The sequence below is a fragment of the Callithrix jacchus genome, chromosome 15 (genome assembly GCF_049354715.1).
Source record: "Callithrix jacchus isolate 240 chromosome 15, calJac240_pri, whole genome shotgun sequence".
NCBI lineage: Eukaryota > Metazoa > Chordata > Mammalia > Primates > Cebidae > Callithrix > Callithrix jacchus.
In genome coordinates, this window is record NC_133516.1 from 55325068 (window position 1) to 55345698 (window position 20631).

The 20631-nt window shown below is 40.6% G+C and overlaps 1 protein-coding gene across 2 annotated transcripts in view; it reads right to left on the reverse strand.

Moving 5' to 3' along the window:
- PDZRN3 (PDZ domain containing ring finger 3) overlaps positions 1-20631 on the reverse strand; it is a 237006-nt gene that overhangs the window by 175799 nt on the left and 40576 nt on the right. The window contains exon 1 of one of the 2 annotated variants that reach the window (XM_017965029.4): positions 5214-5566. The exons of the other annotated variant lie outside the window; for it this stretch is intronic. Within the exon in view, the coding sequence (XP_017820518.1) occupies positions 5214-5225 (12 nt within the window). The 5' untranslated portion in view covers positions 5226-5566. Of the gene's footprint in view, positions 1-5213; positions 5567-20631 lie in introns of those variants that run through there. 2 annotated transcript variants of the gene reach the window in all.

Here is a 20631-nt window from a genome sequence, read left to right on the forward strand (position 1 = left end):
TAAGCAGAACTGTAGAAGGAACATGCCTCTTATAATCACCTTTATATAGACTAAAAACCTTATATATTTTTTTTAAAGTTGTCTGTTTTCTGCATAATTGTGTTGATAATTTGGAATCAGAAGTCTAATTTGTATGGCTCCTATTTTATACAATTTCATTTATAAATCGAGAGACATTTGCCTGCTATGGGCTTTTGCCAGTCTCCTACAGCAGACAGTGTTTTTGAAATGCCTGAATTTTCTACCAACTTAAGGCAGAGTTAAATAGTCATGACAGAGACTATATGGGAATAAATGCCAAAAATATTTACTATTGGGTCCTTAATAGAAAAGGTTTCTGACTCCTGCTGTACATGCTTAATGAACTCTTACAACATCCTATGAGGTACAATTATTATTCCAATTTTGCATAAGACGCAACTGAGGCCCAGAGAGGGAAAACAATCTAATAGAGGTAACCCAGCGAGAAGATGCAGAGGTAGAACTTGAGGCAGGCTGGCTCCAGAGCCCAGGCTCATAACCACAAGGTAACCTCTCTGTTATTGGGTATTAGTGTAATTATGATCATGAACATGCAACCACCGTGAAAACATAAGTTCTCCCCTGGGTTTCTGGGCTGCCAGGAGCACAGTTGCTGATTTAGAGGCTGTGCCTATTCTGCCTTCTTCCTGGCTCCTCTAGTTCTCTCTGCCCGAGTCATGCCTTCTGTAGCCAAATCTGTATAACTCTACACCACATACCCCAAAGATGGGGACTGATGATGATTTAGAACAGTCACTTCACATCTAGAAAATTCTGTCTTCTCATGAAAAATGTGTTTGCTAATCCTGGGAGCCATGTGCCTACTTTGCAGAGCTATTGAGACCTTAGCTGTTGTCTGCCCTTCCTACCCTTCTGTGTGTCCTTGTCCCACCTTTTATTGAAACTAGCACCTGGGTCTGTTTTTCACTGACAGCCATGTGGCCTCAATTTGGGGTGTATGACATGGAGGGGGCCAAGATCTCAACCTCTGCCCCATCTACATTCCATCAGCCCTTCCAGGGCCTGTAGCCAACTTCTCCTTTCAACGCTCAACCCCTTTTCTTGAGGTTTCTTTTCTGCCCTGCATTTTCTCTTGTGGGTTGAAGAGGCAGCTCCAATTTTCACCTGATCTACACAATCCCCTGTGCCCACTGGATGGTCTTATCCTTCTTAGGGCTTTTCACTTTTCCAAGTCATTCCTGATGCCACTCAGGAACTTTCCTTCTCAGCATCATAAACACTATCCTCTCCCTCCCCAGTAATTAGTGGTAAGCCTCATAATTTAGAGCTCAGGCTCTGAAATCAGGCAAATATGAGCTAGAATGCTAACTCTGCTACTTCCAGCTGTGTAACACTGGGCAAGTCTAACCTCTAAACTTCACTTTCTTCATCTGTAAAATGGGGGCAATCAGATAATTATCATGTTAGGGCTAGTAAAGCTATAAACATTCTGCCCAGCACACAGTAAGTGCTCAATAAATTACAATTTTCATGGTTATCCTCATCACCACCATCACTACCAGTTTCTGTATCTGCATTATCAAAGTTACCAAAGTACAGAATGTTAAGGTAACTGTACACACAATATTAGACAGCATAGCACTATAAAATACTGTATATACTCCCTGTTCTTCAGTGCTTTTGGGAAATATTATATCCACCAAAAGTTAATGGAAGTGCTTAAGTCACTTAATCTCTCTAGGCCTACATCTCCTCATCTGAAAAGAAGAGAAAGTTGAATGAACCAACAGTTCATGTTTCTGAATGTTGTCTCTAAGGATCGGGCTCATAAATCTGTAGTCTTATTTCACCTTCCACTATGCCCTGGGAAGTTGGGACAAATCCTACCGCTTTCCAACCTGACTCTTTGTTGAAAACTATGTTTCCAAAAAAAAAAAAATCCTATTCTCATAAAAGCCAGGTTTGTCTTCATTCTTCAAACCAATTCCTGAGGCTTAGTCTGTGAGATAAGGATTTTTATGTCAAAGAAATGAGTCACATCTGAGAAAAGTGAAATAAACTGGATACCTTTTCTTACCTCCAGCAAAGTCAAACAGCTGAAATCCTGAATATCCAGAGCATTCAGGTTATTAGGAAAAAAAACAAGGGAGCAAAAACCTGAAATTTCCAGATGTGACATGATCATTGTTTGACAATTTTAAATTGTATTTTAAATGTTTGCTGTGTGAGAGAGAGGGATATCTTGATTCAGCAACTTTGCAGTTAGACTTATTTGAACCAATTTCTTTTCCTAGTTTACACAAAATGATACATTCTCTAGCAAAATCTCAACTGATAAGCAGGCAGGCTCACAAGTCTTCAAATTAAAATGCAATGATAACGTTTTCTCAAAATAGTCACATGAACTGTGAGCACAACCCGTAAGAGAAAATAGTGAAGGGAAGTCCTTATCCATGAAATTCTCTTAGAAAATTCAGAAGGAAAATCAGAATTTATGGAAGGAACTCTGCATCAAAAGAACCACCTCTTTGTCTTGATTTTTGTCAAATGATCATTATTTGAGAGCAAAAAATGTATCCAGAGAGGGGCTTTCAGTAGGATGAATCTGGTATGGCAATGCCCACTTATTGCCTACTCATCTCTTTGCTGCCTTTCCTTTGATGGTGTGACTCATATTTTATTTGCCCTCAGAGAAAGTGCATAAATCCTAATTGCTCCAAGCCATTCACAATAATTTATGGCCCACAGTACTATTAGTAATGTGACTCATTCTGTCCAGCAAACCACTGACAAAGGGCAGTCTAGTCTAGGGCTTCTTGGAAAGCCTTCTTCACACCTACAGAGACAAGAAAACGATGTCTTGCTGGTGTCTCTGGAGACTGTCATGCGTCGACGTAACGCCCGAGCCTGTGGCAGCCGTATTTTGACCATGAGGAGACTACTCCGACATGCTAAGCATGACCACAAACAACTTGGATCCTTGACAAGGCCACTCAGCTACTCAACTCACCAACCTGGGAATCACCCATCCTTGTACCTAAAATAACATGTTTAACCTGTTTGGATTTGAAATCTCTATTACTTGTAGCTCCAAATACTTAAAGTAACAGAGTTGGAACAGTGGAAAACCATAAGAGAAAAACCTAGCTGTTATTAGGCATGCCCTCCAAAGAGTCATCCAGAACAGAATTGTTCTGGTCCACCCATATGGCATGATGTAAAAACAACATGTTTTAAGAATCTGGTAGTTTGATCAACATGGACATCTATCCTTCCTGGAGCTTTTCATAACTTCCCTGGATACTTCCACACGAGCAGACAATGTCCTAATTATTTCCATATGTTGGAGTCTACAATCTGTAAAATGGGGTTTTAGGAACAAGACTTTCAAAATATATATGAACATGAGAAGGCTTTAAAAAATTAGTAGCACTAGAATATGTTTTTTTTTAATGCCAGGTACGTTATCAGAAATAGAAGTTCAAAATCATGACCTGAGTTTCCAAAGTTTAAAAATTCCTCAAGGGTTTAAAGCAAAACTGATGATTAACAGATTTTATCAATTCTACTCAAGCAGAACAAGAACAAGCATTGGAATTCCTTATAATTCAAAGTCCACTAAATTAAAAAAAAAATTCCCCCCCCCAAGCAAGTCTTATTTATCTGCCAAACATGATTCAGAAAACTCTACACATACTGAAGTATAAAACTGGTTCATTTGTAAAAATGCCCTTTTATAGTAATTCTCATACCTCAAACAGCCTTCCTCCCATCCACTTTGTGCTGCTGGAACACGGGCACTCATGTTCAACTTAGCTTCTATCTCCCTTCCAAAAACATTAACTAAGAAAACTTAGCTTCTATCCCCCTTTCAAAAACATTAACAAAGGGTGTCTGGTGTGTCAGGCACTTCCTTAAATCAACAAAAATACAACAACGGGGTCCTTGCCTTCATGGAGTTTATGTGTTTTTGTTCTAATGCTGGAGAGAGACTAATCAATAAAATTATAGTTAAAAAACCTAATAAAGAATATAAAACTAGTGGCTAATGCAATAATGAAATAAACAAGGGGTTGAAGGGAAACCAGAGGTTGGAAAAATGGTTTAACTTCCAATAGAGAAATCAGGTACAACTTCTTTTGATAGGTAATAGACAAGCTACAAAGATAGGGGTTTAGGAATAAGAAGGAGCCAGCCAAGGGAGGAGCAATATGAAGCCAGGAGTCAAAAATAAATGGCTTCATGGACCAAAGCCACAAGCCACCTCAGGGATCTCACCTGTAAAATGGTACAGATCATCACTAACCTGCTGTCTCCCCAGAGCTAGGTATGATAATGAACAGGAAAGTCTGTTTTTTTTTTTTTAAAAATCAAGGTTAAAAGCCCCACAAACAATTAATGTACCTTTATTATACATCTTTCCTTAAAAAAGCTGGAGGCTTGAGTTGCTACAAAAATAGACACTCGTTGCTGTCATATGTTTCAAACTGCATCTCTGAAGCAGTAAAATTAAAACTAGTTTTGACTTGAGTTTTCCAGCCTTTGAGATACCTGGAGATCCAAAAGGCTCTGTAGCTAAACCCCAGCTGAGAGTCGCTCTCCTACAGAACTGTGGTAAATGCATGTCATTACTGTAATGATCAACACAAATACACACCAAAATGACCTTCCAAATATCACCCACATTGAGACAGATCGATGTCAGCAGGGGATTCCCGGGCAACTCATTTGATATGGTAGCACATGGCAGCAGAGGCAGCTTGGGACTTGCTGGCCAACAACCAAACCGTTTGTGGCATACCCTTTTTATAGCCCTACATTCTAACACATGATATTTGCTACATGATTACCTAAATATTAAATAATCAGCCACAGTATGAGGAGGAAAGTAAAATCCTGAGATTAAAACAGGTGATACTCATATCTCGGGGCAACACAGAGACCCAAGTTTATGTTCTGTTTCTATTTGATTAGTGGAAGCCAGATCTACAGTTTTTAAAAAAAGATTTGCACTGTAGCAGGAAAAGGATAGCTGAAATGATAGGGCCTTGCTGAAATTCTTGTTCTGCTCTTTATCTCTCAGGAGGTAGGTATCATTATTCCCATTTCTAGATGACAAAACTGAGGTCCTATGAAGTAAAATAACTGGCCCAAGGTAAGTGCTGCAGCTGAGCTTTGAACCTAGCTCACCTATTCTACATCGCACACCCCTTTTCATCAGATTGCCTCACCTGGTTAATCATGTTCAATTCTTCTTTACTCTTTGATTCATCAGGAGGAATCAGATTTCTGAAGGTCCTTCATAAATACTTCAGTCTGTAAAGATGAACAAGAGGAGCCCGAAGAATGTCGCGTGAAATGAAGACTGAGATTCTGAGATTCTCTCAAAACAGCCTCAGGTGAACCAGAGTAAGCAGGTTAATAATCTTTAGTGAGGACGCTGGGAGGGAGGGGGCCACACGTGTGCCGCATACCTGTACAAGAGTACATATTTCCTGTCTCTTGCATGTCACGTTCTTTTAAGCCCCAAGGCTTCTACACTGACAATTTCCACTGCACAGAATGCCTTTCTCGTCTTCTCTGCAATGAGATCAGCTGCTCCTCAGTGAAGCTTTCTCAGAAGCCTCCCACCCTCACACCCGCACACACACAATATATAGACAGACACAGCGGACAGACAGCCCTGTGCCAAACCTCAGCCCTGTGGCAGGGTATTCCTAGGCGCACTCCTCATTAGTTTGGGGTCTTCTCCATGCAGGACCTGAGGTTACCTTTCTCTTCCTTCCCAGTGCTTAGCACAGAACCTCAGTTCAAACATGCACTCACTGAGCCTGCCCCTGGCCAAAGCGCCAGGTGCTGGGCCGGACTAGGGCTGGCAATGGTGAACAGAAGGAACTCTTGAGGGGTTGAGAACAGGGGCTCTAAGTGACCTGACATCAACCTGCTGTGCCATCTTGGCCATCTCCTAAACACTGTGCCTGAGTTTCATCTTCTGTAAATGGAAATGACAGTCCTGCTTGCCCCCTCACAAGGCTGTTTTCAGAATAAAAGGCAGGTGGCATAGAGGAGTTGGGTGACACCGACACCTGAGAGGGACTGAGAAAATGAAGCCATTTCAGCCTTTAGCCTTCTATTACTTTCTGTCCTCTTACCCTGCTTCATTTTTCTTCCAAGCACTTATACTACCCCACCGACACGTTATATATGTGGTATCACTTACTGCCTGGCTCTGCCCTACTAGGATTAAGCAGCATGAAGACAGGAGTCCTGTTTTCTACTCCACTGTGTATTGGCACCAAGGACAACAATGGGCATGTAGAGGGTCTCAAGTACTTCTCAAGGGAATGAATAAATGCATGAATGAGAAAACAAATGAGTGATGAAACAAATGAATACTGACTGACCATCTTATGAGGCACACATCTAGAAGAGACGACAAATTTATTAGCAAAATTCAAGACCATGAACTGCTATTTTATAGCATTAATTACAGGCATATTTCACTTGTTTCTGTACTGGCCAAAAAGTAAAGGCTGCATATGAAAACAATTCTTGAATTGATTTTTGGTGTTATGCTATGTGGCATAGGAGTCCTCACACCTGCACCTGACATATCCCCAGACATGTAATTAATGCAGCATTAACCCACATGCTCACTTACTGATGGAATTATGCATTCTCGGAGTCCTCTAAAAAAGAAGGAATCCTCTCTAAGATAATCTATTGCTCCAATTGACCAGCTGCCTAGATTCAGGTTTCCTCAAAGGCTAACTCTTGATTTTGACTGATCTGGGAGCAGAGTCTTCCCATATACAAGGAAGCATCAGTGGTGGCCCGTATGAGCCCCATCCATGTGGCAATATATCAAGTTTCCACCAGCACAGGGAACAAAGGAGGACAATGGAGATGCCCAGGAGGTCCCCAGGCTCTATAACCACTCCCTGGACTCATGCCTTCCAAGAGGTTCCCAAAGCATCTCTAAGGTACTAGTTTTGTTCTTGCCCTTAACATCCTATAAATGTGTCTGCTTTTGTTTGCTCCTCACTACCTGGCTGTGGGCAGAAGAAAACTTGTGCACAAGATAAAAAGAAGAGAAAGATAGTAATTTTTATCATCATCACAGCTACCTCTTCAACTTGCATGAAAGCCCTACATTAAAAAGCATGATTTTTGCTGTCCAGTGTGTGGACTAAGTTATTCAAGATTCAGTTTTACAAAATGTATCTTAACTATGGTTTTCCTCCAAATGAGACTAAAACATTTCAGTCAACGACATACACACAATCTCAGTCCTACTGCACTTTCTCTACTATGTGTTCCATAAACAACATGCCTAAAGTGCTTTTATTTTTCCTATTTTTAAAAGGTCTTTGTATCCCTTTTCTCAATATCCAGTGGTGAGAAAAGTGATTTATCACCTGCCACACTACTGCTACTCAGTATTCCCACCATAAATCGTGCCTTTGTGACAAAACCCTTATCTTAAAAAACAGATAGCATCAACCATTACTGCTTTTTATGTCAATGCCCTTTTATTTCAGAATGACTCTGTTTTTATTATAGATCTTTAAACATATTAGCAGAAGACACATTCGTAGCAAATGCTTTCAGTGAGGGGCAGTCCAGCTGTAGTCACATTCTCACTTCTAAGCGGGGTTAAAATCCTTAAGTAAACATGTTCCACAGGGGCTGTGCTAAAGTACATTTTTCAAAGACCAATGCCATTTGGTTGAAGTCAGCTCCAGAGGGCCACATACCTTTTCAATCAAAGCCGCAGCTGCTGGAGTGAGAGCCCCCAGAGAAGAGCCTGGAGACCTCTACCATTATCTCCCCTGAGCAGGCAGCCCTCACCTCATTAATAGACTGCTCCAAGAGCTGATCTCTAAGACGGCTGCTCAGAACCCAAAGAGCAGAAGTGGCAGTGCAAGTGTGGTCACAAATGTGTCCCAAGCACTGTTTTGAAAAAAACAGGAATATACTTTCCACTCACTCCAATCCTCGGGCTGGGATACGGCAGGGTAAAGAATGGAGCATGGGATTGGGTCTAGGAAAATTTTCCTAGGCAATTTTGTACTTGAGCAAGGGACAGTATGACAATTTTTAGAAATCTAATTAGGTTTGCGTCAAAAAAATTTTGACTCCATGCAAGAAAGGTCTTAAAAATCATTTCGTTTGGTATCTTTCTTTTAAAGAAAAGGAAGCTGGAGTGAATAGGTAGAATTGAGGTATCCAAAGTCATTCTTGTTTCAAATTCTATTGTAAAACAATTGATAAAAATAAACCATTAAATCTGTTTGCCCAGGCTGTGAATTTGCTAAGTTTTGGTCCATTTAATGTGTAGTCACATGGACTGATTTTCTTCCCCTACCTCTTATCCCTCTTTCAGAAATTTTAAAAAGCTCTTCCAAAGTAACAAAGTTCATGTGGTTAAATTGCTAGCTGCTAACTCAGTTGTATGGAAATCTAATGTTGTGTTCTATTCTAATATACTCTAAGTTGACATAAAACAAGTCCTGGATCAATTCATCACAGTGCTTAGATATGTCATTACCATCCATTGGTTGCTTGGAGTGTATTCCTTTTTCCTGGACCTCAAAACTTCACATGGCTGTCAGAAAACCAAGCTATCTGGGGATCTCTGTGTGAACAACTCCCATAAATCACACTGTACATTCCAGCTGTCAGGGTGCATGTAACTCAACCACAGTTGGTTGCGTCCTGGTTCCAAGCACACCTGAGTCACTGCAAGCGTGGAACAGCAGTACAAACAAGGAGCAGAACTGTCCAGAGACAGCAACCAATCAGGTACTCTGAGAAATAGTCACATCAAGCCAAGAGGGATGAGGCAGAGGGAGCAGCTTTATTTTGCAAGAGTAACCCCTCCCTTTTTCAATAAAAAAATGCAGATTCCCTCCTGCATTTTGAAATCTAAGGATATGCAACATTTGGATTTCAATGGCTTAATGGGGAACTTGGGAAAAACAGCTGGAATTCTAAAAAGATAGCTCCTGGAGCTGTTAGGCTAGAGACCGGAAATAAAGTGAGATAATACCACATAGATCATTAGCAAAAGGGAGATTTTCAGCTCTTTTGTGTCCCACAGTGCCAAAATTAGGCTTATCTCAGAGCCTATAGTAAGATACAGAGGTTGGTTGTTAATAGTTGGCTGGAAACCAGAGGTTACTTGTTGAAATGCTGATAGGTTTTACCTGTCCCAAAGGCCTCTTAGAGGTTCTACAGTGATCCTCTCTGGCAGGACAGGACCCCAGAACATATTAAGGTAGGACCCCAGAGCAGATCAATAGCTAGGCAAGATCTCCAGGTCCTTCGGTTGCCAGGGAAAGACAGAGTGTATATATAGCACCCCAGAATCATATGTTCTTATTACAGACTGCAGCAAGTGACAATCTGCAATGTGGTATCTGGAAAGATGAGGAGGCAAAGCGAGGGGCAGAGTAGCCTCTAAGATGAAATCCAGACACAAAGCCAGAGCTATAAGCAGCAGAACTTCCCAGCAGAGGTTCATACACCTCATCCTCCAGGTCATATCTAGCCCACAACTTGTTTTATTAAATAAAGTTTTATTAGAACAAAGCCATGCTCACCATTTACATATTGCCTATAACTGCTTTCACACCAGTGGCAGAGCTGAGTAGCTAAAACAGAGACTGTATGACCCCTAAAGCAGAATATTTATCACCTGGCTCTTTACAGGAAAAGTTTGCCAACCCCTGTTATATGGGAATACCTCAGTGGTAAAAGGTGAGTGTCAGAGATGGTTTTCATTTTTCCAAATCTATGCAAGTCCACCAAAAATACTTTATCAGGCTTTAAAAATAGCCACACACACACACAACACACAAATACACACACACACGCGCACACGCGCACACGGTCCTTACCATAGTGAGTACTAAACATTAACCCTTTTTTTTTGAGACAGAATTTCGCTTTTGTTGCCCAGTCTGGAGTACAATGGTGCAATCTCAGCTCACCGCAGCCTCCGCCTCCTGGGTTCAAGCGATTTTCCTGCCTCAGCCTCCCAAGTAGCTGGAAATACAGGCATGTGCCACCATGTCCGGCTAATTTTTTTGTATTTTTAGTAGAGACAGGGTTTCTTCATGTTGGTCAGACTGGTCTTGAACTCCTGACCTCAAGTGATCCGCCCACCTTGGCCTCCCAAAGTGTTGGGATTACAGGCATGAGCCACTGTGCCCTGTCTAAACATTAACACTTTAAAAAAATTCACAGCAAATATATAAGGGTGTTTCTATCTCATTCAAGATAAGCTGGTCAAGTTTGCCTTGCCACACATGCAAAGTTCTAGCTGCCCAGAAGAGCATCCAGCCAGCCTCTTAGTACATCCTCTGGACGAGTGGTTTATAGGAGGCAAGAAGGCCTGAAATTAAAAGGGCAAATACCCTTTATTCTAACATCAGAGAGAAGTAACAGTTGTCAGGATTAATGAGGGGGCTCTAGCCCTGTTCGACATTTGACACTCGGCCTATAAAGAGAAAAAAATGTCAAACATCAATTATCTTCTAAAGCTAAAGGCTGTCCTCTAAGTACACTCTAACCCCTCTCTTGGAGCCTCTTAACTGCTAATCTTCTCACCATCAAGAGAACTTGCCCCAGGATACAACCAAACTGAGTACTTGACCAGGCTAATTAGGCAGAATGAGCTGGTATAGCTGAGAAATCCTTCTTAGCCACTCCCCTCACAAGACTTCTTTAAAAACAGAAATGAAGTCAATGAGTTCAGTGAAACAAGTACTTTTTTTTCCTGGGAATCCGGCTGGAGCGCAGTGGTGCAATCTCAGCTCACTGCAACCTCCGCCTCCCGGGTTCAAGCGATTCTTTGCTTCAGCCTCCAGAGTATCTGGGATTATGGGAGCCCACCACCATGCACAAATAATTTTTGTATTTTTAGTAGAGATGAGGTTTCTCAGTGTTGGCCAGGCTGGTCTCAAACTCCTGACCTGAAGTAATTCACCTGGCTTAGCCTCCCAAAGTGGGAACAAGCAGTTTTAATACAGCGAAATAGCCAAAAGGCAGAAACCAGTATGGATTCAACCTAAAAGACAAGAAGGTGCTTTTTACAACAAATCAAGCATCCCCCACATCTAGCCCCTTTCCATCGCTGGCAGTTCAGCTCTGTGCTAAACAATCCCTTTATTTATAGCACAGTCCTATTGGGGCATGCTGTCAAATATAACCAAGTTTTGTATCTCTCAGCTCACCAAAGGGCTGTGATAAGGTGTCATTCCTTTGAAGTGTGGTACAGGAGAGCAAAATGATGTTTTGTTTTTTAAAAATAAGAAAGTTAATACAGCAGAAAATCTCCCAGCTCTAAAGGATTTCATGTTTATCACAAAAATGAGTATCTCTGTAATTTAATGATTGCCTAAAAAAGCAATGACCATAAATGGTATTGTATCAAAAAGGAAGAACAGGGGTTTATAATTACACAGATACTTCTTGAGAAAGTTCACAAATAACTATAGAGCAAATACAATATGTGTGGTGCTCGCACTTCACATCGGTGCCTGGAACCTGGAAAAGCCATCTTTGCACAACTGACTCCACTGTACTACCTTAGCCCTCCCAGTGGGCTTGGAGACCCCATTTTCCAGGCAAATCTCCTTTCCAAACTAACATGTGTCACGAGCTTAGTGAATTGCCACACAAGAAGTTGCTCCAAGAATCCTCATCTCATCTTATTCTCCCAGAATTTGAAGAATAAGTGACGTTCTGAAGTAGAAATGCGAGAAACAGCAGTCAAATTGAATAGAAAGTTAACTACCAAACTGCATGTTTGCAGTTGAGACAAAAATGTGAGGTGTGCTTAAAAAAAATAAATTGCTTATCGGCAAATGTGAACCTTACCAAGACAGTTCCGAAGGAGAGGGCCGGCTGCAGTGGCTCACGCCTCTAACCCCAGCACTTTGGGAGGCAGAGGTGGGTAGATTACTTGAGGTCAGAAAATCGAGACTACCCTGGGCAACATGGTGAAAACCCATCTCTACTAAAAATGCAAAAAATTTGCTGGGCGGGGTGGCACGTGCCTGTTATCCTAGCTACTTGGGAGACTGAGCAGGAGAATCTCTTGAACCTGGGAGGCAGAGGTTCAACAGATTGTTGAGCTGAGATGATGCCACTGCACTCCAGCCTGGGAGACAGCGTGAAATTCTGTCTCAAAAAAAAGTTCAGAAGAAGAAAGAGGAGGGCATTTGAAAGAACCTGGATTGCATTGTAGAAAGGGCAAAAAAGACTGGGTTCGGTCCCAGCTCTGCAGCCATCAGATGATGGAATGGGAACAAGTCCTTCAGCTCTGCATGCCTCTGTTTTCTCCTTAGACAAGCAGGAGACCAAATTAACTGCTCCCTGAATCTTTACTGCTCCCTGAATCTTTAAATTTTTCCTATGATTCCTCATGGTGATCAAACCAATTTTTGCCTACTACCTAAGCAGTAAGCCTCTTAACAAATGTATATTTGACTGCCAAAACTTAGAGTCACATAATTTGAAAGTTCAGGAGAAATACAATAGAAAGAAAGAAAAAGGGGGCCCAAGCGATGAGGCAAGAAGAAAGGGACAAAAGGAGAGAAAAATCAAGTGAAGTCATCTTCAATTATGTTGCTATCATTCTGCAGGGAGTCATGTCTTTTGGAGAAAATTACGCACATGCCTGCATACACACACACACACACACACACACACACACACACACTCTTATATTATACACACATACACATACACACACAGTGGGTTAGGGAGCTGCCTATTTTCTGCCAACATCTTTTCTTTACCCTCCCCTACCCCAAACCGAGAAAATGAGCTCTATCCAGTGTTATGGATGGGAGAATACGGTCTAAATGAGACGGATTAAAATAATACAGTTTACATATATGATTAGAGTTGTTACCCAAAGCCATCCAAAACTAAAGCTGATATAAAGCTGATACCTACACACGTGACATAGGCTGAGCAAAATTGTATCCTCAAGACCTAAGTTGCACTATGTCCCACAGTCAATCTACAAGTCAAGACAACTGCTAGTGTTTCTAGGTTCCAGTGTGACAAAGAAGAAGGCCATAGCCTGACTTTAGCAGGGACATTACATGTACTTTTTCTTTCTGAATAATAAAATCAGTGATCCCAGCTATAAAAAGGCAGAGAAACAAGTTTTCAGGGTGATGAAAGTAGAATTCTAAGTCCGCCCCAAATACTAGGCAATTTATCTTTTTAAGACAAGTATCACCACCAAACAAACACAAGTTTCTTAAAGAGCCTGGTGAAATCAGCAAACTTTTGCCTTTTTCAATTTTGCATGATTGAACTCACTGCCTAAATACACTTGTTAATAGACATGAATATCCTGTGTGCTAAAAATGTGGGATGTTACAGAATTACCATCTTGGTGGTGTGCGTTACTATACATTCAGAGTTACAGATAAAGAAGTCAAAGTCTTAAGAGATCAGTGAAATTTCTGGAGAAAGAATGATGAAACCAAAATAGAGTAAGTTAAAAAAAATCACATTAAAATCAAGTACAACCCACATTCTCAAGACACTTATTTTTAATGCCTCTATTAGCACTGATTGCAGGGTTGTCAAAACACTCATTTTTGCTGACCTTAATCTGCCATGCAATGTGATGTGATGTTTTGGGACAGGACTAAATTAATACTTTTCTGAATGGAGTCACTCACTCATGCATGGTTGATGAATCATTCTCTAAGAGGTCAATTTTCATTCATTCATTCTAGCAAAGAGGGTTTTTCCCTGCTTTCAAACCCAAATTGAGAGCTTAGTATGTCTTTCCAAAAGCAACTTTTCTGAAAGATGAATCTAGAGGAAAGCTTGATCAACCCAAGCGATGAGAAACCCTTACATGACTAACTTCTGCTGTGAGTGGATTTCTATGGAAAGTTCTGCTCACGCTTCCTTTACTCACTTATGTTTTACATTGCAACTCCACATGTAATCAGAGATGCAGATGTTTGTGATGACTAGGATTTATAAAAGCAAGAGCCCCTGGTACTGGAGGAATCCATGCTAAGAGCATCGTGTGCCATATCACATTTCCTCCTCCTACCAGAGAGCTCCCCTTTTCCCACCTTCCCTCTGTCTCCAATGATGATATCCTGTATAGAACGATTCCCTGGTCTCCCTTACTCCCTGGCTTCTAGCTGGGATCAGTCAATGGGGCACAGCAGAGGAAAACCAAGGGAGAGAGGAGAAATGCAGCATAGATTTGTGTCCCTCCCCAAAGCTCCCTCCTGTGGGATGTCTTTGATAGTGCTCTCTCCAGAGCACACAGCTCTGGGGTCTTTAGGAGGTGATTAAGTCATGAGGGTTCTATCCTTGGGAGTAGGATTAGGGCCCTTTTAAAAGAGACTCAAGGAAGCTCCTGTGGCTATTTCGCCATGTGAGGATAAAACAATAAGGCACCATCTTTGATGCAGAGAGCCTTTCTAAACATTGAATATGTCAGCACCTTGACCTTGGACTTCCCAGCCTTGAAAACTATTAACAGTAAATTTCTGTTCCTTATAAATTACCCAGTTTAACGTATTTTATTATAGCAACCCAAATAGATAAAAGGCAATCCTACTCTATGGGGTCTAAGACCAATAAACAGCTACTGCTAGATAATCATAAAGAGTAATCAATTTGAGTTACCAGTTATTAAGCATGTTAGATGTGCCAAGGCCCACATAAACACTTTAAGTTTTTTAATTTACAAATTCCAACAAGCTTATTTTGAAAGTGCTATTATGATTTGCATATTTTGGATGAGAACATGGAGGTGGATAGGTGTTGAGAATCAGCCCAAATTTGTAAACGACAGAGACTACACTTTAACCAGCTTTTCTGAATGTGGTACACTGCAAATTACCCCTGTGTAATAGTGAATTTCACTCTGAGAGAAGTAAGAAGTCTGCCACTGAGGATCTGACTGTTGTAAGGGTGAAACTCAAGTTATTTTGTAAATCACTGCACCATTGTTGAAGTTTGCTCCGTGGGATCTATTCAATTAGGTATGGGGGAGGGGAGGGGAGAGAGAGAGAGAGAGACAGAAACAGAATGTATACATATGTATGTGTGTGTGTCTGTGTATATTTATATGTGGTCATATTTACATCACGATATTTAGACTAAGCTCCTTCAGACCTATACAGAAAAACTGAAAACTTCCCCATCTCATTGAAGCAGCCATCAGCTGATGAACTCAACTCATGAAAAGAAGGCCTTTCACATCCCTGTAAGTCTCCACCTATCATTTCCATGCTATTTGGTACCTCAGACCCTCAAGTCTCCATATTCTGTAAAGTGCTCCTATGGGTGTTTATTTATTCAGTTGAAAAACTGAAAATCCATTTTAGCATTGAGTTGATCTTGACTGAGGAAGAATATCAATTTTCAGAGCTTTGTCTAGGACCCTGCAAAGAACTTAAGAATTCTTAACAGAGGTTTATGAAGGATCCGAAGGAGTCTGTAAGTCCCATAAAATTGCATGTGTAAGTGAGAGGGAGAGGGGATGAGAGCCTCTGAGAATGTGCAGTTTTTGACATCAAGATCCATAACTTTCATCAGATCCTTACAGGGTTCTGTCTTCCCCAAACCACAAAGAATCTGAGCTTCGAGATAATGCAGGCCTCTTGTCTGTTGTGCAACTGGCTCTCACAGCCATTCTGGCTTTGCCAGGGAGGCAAACACACCAGCATATTCCCTGCTCTACAGAATTCTCTCACGTGTAGAGTGTTTCCCATTACTCTTTGCATTATGCCTTACCACTGACTCAAAGTGATCCTGTGATGTCACCAGGCATTATTTCCTACAGATGGGAACTTGACCAAGAGAAGGCTGCTCTGGCCTCCATCCAAATGGTTTAGTGACTCAAGTAACAACAGAACCTCTTCTGGGGCTGGGGCTGTTTCACCTTTGAGGCAATTTCTTGACATCCAGCCTAAGACTCAAAATTGCGCTTTTATTTAACCTTGACTAGTTTGTCTACAAAAAGTGCATGTGGACCTCTTCCTATATCTCTCTGGACATCTGTGGCTGAGTAATTCTGCCCAAATGACATTTTGTTATTGCTGCTATTTTCCCAGATTGTGGCTTCAAGTGTATCTTGCTTTATAACAATAAAATCTACTTCATACTATTTCTGAAATACAGTACAGCTGCCTTTACTGAATCCAGTCAACAACTTTGACATAACATACCAGAAGAAACCAGGAACAGATTTTATTTCAGTACAACGCCCTTTTTGGGGAGGAGGGATGTATTTTGGAGTTTGAGGTTTACTCAAGTGTAAATTTCCAAAGTTCAGATCTACTCCCACACAAAAAAAGACCTACGCAAAAGCATAAACAACATTCCTTTGGAAGTTTTTATAGAGAGAATCACCTGTGTGTGTGTGTGAGCAGCTTTCTCTCAAAGAGAACTGATAGTTTGCTTATGATGTATTTTATTTTTCCTCATATTGTAAAACATACTAAACACTCCCCATGCTATGAACACATACACCCAACCATGTTATGTTTGTCCTTGAATAAACATGCCTCTACTTTTGGAAGACACATCTTTCAATAACCAGCCTTGGAATTTGTGTGGGTATATCTGTGTGTGGTTATGAATGTGTGATTTAGTTATTTATATTTTATTTAAGATTTCATTTTTATTATATTTAAGATTTATTTTCTGATTGTAAAGAAATATCTGCTTATTGTGGAAAACACAATTTAAAAAATTGTATGAGTGTATATTATGCACGCAACTTCTTGGAGTCTGAGTCCCAGGACTATAGGAAATAGGTAGAAGGACATTACTACAGTGCTGTTTGTAGGTCCAAAAAATGCAGAACAATTTAAGGTTCTATCAATGGAAGTGTCATTGAGTAAAGCACAGTCATATTCATATGACGAAACAGCATGCATTTGTTAAAACCAGTAAGTTACATCTGTATCTATTGGAGGAATGGGCACAATATGCTGTTACAGAAAACATGCTGGAAAACGAGCACAGGAGGATTGCATCTGTGTAAAGACAATGATTAAAAAAAAAAAGTGCTGTAAGTGGTGGCTCACATCTATAATCTCATCACTGGGGAGGCCAGGGCAGGCAGATGGCCTGAGCTCAGGAGTTCAAGAACAGCCTGAGTAACATGGCAAAACTCCATCTCTACTAAAAAAAAAATACAAGAAATTAGTTGTGCATGGTGGCATGTGCCTGTGGTCCCAGCTACCCAGGAGGCTGATGTGGGAGGATCATTTGAGCCCAGGAGGTTGAGGCAGCAGTGGACCGAGATCATACCACTGCACTCCAGCCTGGGTGATAGGATGAGACCCTGTCTCAAAAAAGAAAAGAAACACTGACATCCCATATGTGTACATGTGTTTCTATTTTATGTCATCATGAAGAAGGCTATGGAAGGCTTTGTGCTGGGCTGCAAACTGCTTACCTCAGGGCATGGGAAGACGAAAAGGATAGGAAGGCAGGTGGAAATTTGTTTTTTTTTTTGTTTTAAAATATCTATTGTTTCAATGATTGTGGCAACTCTGCACAATATTTTAATTTGGGGGATGGTGCATTCAATGAAAGATTTCTTTTAAAGAAAATAAACTATACATTATAGTAAAAAAAAAAAAAAATCTCAGAAGCCACTCCACTCGCCAAGATAGGCCACTGCTGGCAACATGCTGTGTGTAAATTCTCATTATTTCCCATACCTATACTAACAAAAATAATCTTTAAAACAAAATTTACATATATATATAATTGGCCAAATCTTTTTATGATTATTGTTTATATACATACACAATTTTGTATACACTTGCTCACTTAATAAGGCTCCAACAACTTTAATGAGGCTCTAACTGTCCACTTGCATGGGATCTGGCTGGACAGAAATGTGGCATAAAGGAGAGCACACAGAGCCAGATGTGGATTCAAATCCTGTTGTCCGCAGTGGTCTGCTATGTGACCTCTGAGAAGGCACTTACCCCGAGTCTCAGTGGTGTCACTTGTAAAATGAGAATGATACTGTTACTGTAGTGTTGTGGGGACAATGAAATATAGCACATTAGGAAGAAGCCCATTCCTCCAATACACACAGGTATGACTCACTGATTTTAATAAATGCATACAATTTCATCACACAGACTCATTTAAATCAGCACACCTAACTTATGAGATAGGAACTGTTGTGCTCATTTTTCAAGCAAGAACATGAAGGTCCAGAAAATTTAAGGACTAGGTCAAGGCAACATAGCTAATAATATCAGAGCTGGGATTCAAACGGACACAGCTAGCTGACTGAGGTAGAAATTTATGGAAGTAAATTCTTCCTACATAAGCACTTCTGTGGACCATGAAATAACAGATTTAACTATACTGGTGAAAACAGCCTCAGGGTAGCAGCTGATATTCTCAGCACTGGTTTCTAGACCTTTTCACCTGGGAACACATGCGTGAACTCTGCTAGATCCCCTACACTAGCCCACCCGTGATACTCTGCACCTTCTTCCTTTTCTCCCTGTGTGTCCATCTGGTCATGCTCTGCCACGGAAACACAGCAGGAGCTTCTCTTTCCCCCATAAGCACCTTCAGTGCCCAAAACAAAATCTAACAGGAAGGGAGAAAACTCTGCCAGCCAAAGAGGACAGGGTGGCCTCTGGTCTGTACTCACCTAAAGCCACAGTACCTCCCGCAGTTTATCACTCTAGGAGTCCACCCTCAAGGTGGCCAACTCATGACAGTGAAGAGCTCACAAATGTGTGATGGAAGAACAGATCCCACATTAGACTCTGCTCAAGGGAATGCCATGGCCAGCTTATTAGACTAGTAGGCAACCCAAACATCATGTAAAAATAGTTTATTTCCAATCTCCAGCAAGGTGTCTACCACCACTTTCAGTATCGTCCTAAATTAAATGAAAATGGCATTTCAGTTTCCTTAAGGTCTAAAAGAGGTCATGTTCTAGCTCTGTCTCCTAGGTGGTCTGTAACATGAAGCCACCAACAATTACCTTTATGCTTTCCCTTCCAATGCCGGGCAGTTATTTTCTGTCTCTGACAAGACCAGGATATTCCCTCTGTCTGGTGTGGTAAATGAGGGAAGAAAAAAAAGAGGGAATAAAAAGCAGGTCCTTTATACCTTGCGAGTTTTACTTCAACTCTTTTAATGAGCAGAATCTGGCATCCATGTTACAGGAGCATCTTCCAAGATTGCTGCTGAACTTTAGGTGGCACAGGGGTGTATCAGGAAGGAAAGGAAAAAAATGATAAATACAGAAAAAGAACCACTTCCACCCAGGAAACAGGATAATGACAGACTCTTTCACTTTGGAGCTGAACTTGAGCGCTAAAAACACGCTTTGCCCAACTAAGTGAGTGGCTACCTTTCCAGCACAAGTTAAATGGTGCTTCATTGAACAGTGTCTGTGTGTGTACGTGTATGTGTGAATATGCATTTGTGTTGTAGATAAGAAGATAAAAGCTGATTTACAAGAGAGAAAACACTAATTAAATTTAATATAACTACCCAGTTTTTTGTTTGTTTCAAAGTCACTTGTAACAGTTATTTTGATTCCTCTAGTGTTCTGATTTAGGTTCTAGTATTACTAATGGTATGTACTTAATGGTATGTTCTAGTATTACTAATGGTATGTACTTAATGGTATGTTCTAGTATTACTAATGGTATGTAGCATTCCATGGCAGTCTCTCTAAAGTAACACAAAAACTATATTGCATTCTATCATTAATATGTTCATTCTAGTTAGAATACCAAGCTAAGCAACATGCTACCTTAAATGCACTCAAAATTACATATATATATATATGTTGATATAAGCAGCTAAATATTCAGAGTGCTTATCACTATCTTTGTAACTTTCATAATTGCGACATCACCCACTAAGAACATCCATTTGAATGACTTCTGCCATTTCACACCCCCCAAAAAACAGAGGAACTGCACCGGTTTGGCTTTATCTTCTCCTTCAGTCCTTTGGAAATCTTTAAATTTTTTTTCAAAATAAACTATTTTAATGTGAGTCCAGGCAGCCTCCACTTTGAAGAGATAACATTTCAGCTTTAAATTGGCTGCCATATAAACACACAAGCAGATGCCCCACTAACGCTAAACAATTTTAGTTTCCTTTCTTGGCTGAGTGTTTAAAGCAAAAACTAAGATAGCTGCTCTTAGTTTTAACATTCTAAAGTTTAGGGATTCAAGTTTTAAAGTTTCTTAGCAAATGGAATTGGAAAAACAGATCAGAAATGTCTATTAGGAGGTCTCTATTTGGTCTCTTGGTTTATATTAAGATTTACATTGTGTTCAGCATAATGGTCATTCTATGAGAATATTCCTCAATTCAGCTTGTCACATTTCCTCACGAGTTCAGCACAGAACACAAATCGACATTTTGGCAGATAGCTAACAACAAAAAGGTAAAATAAATTTGTTTATTACTACAGGCTTTATCATCTTGCTCATCAAAGCAAGGTTTTGGTCTAGTGGTAGGAAGCCATGAAGACCTTTCTCAGGTCTTTTGCTTAATGTCCTCATTTGCATCCACCCCCTTGCCACATCAGTGCACCCCCAGAAACACTCAGAAAGTTCCACTGTGGTTTATCAC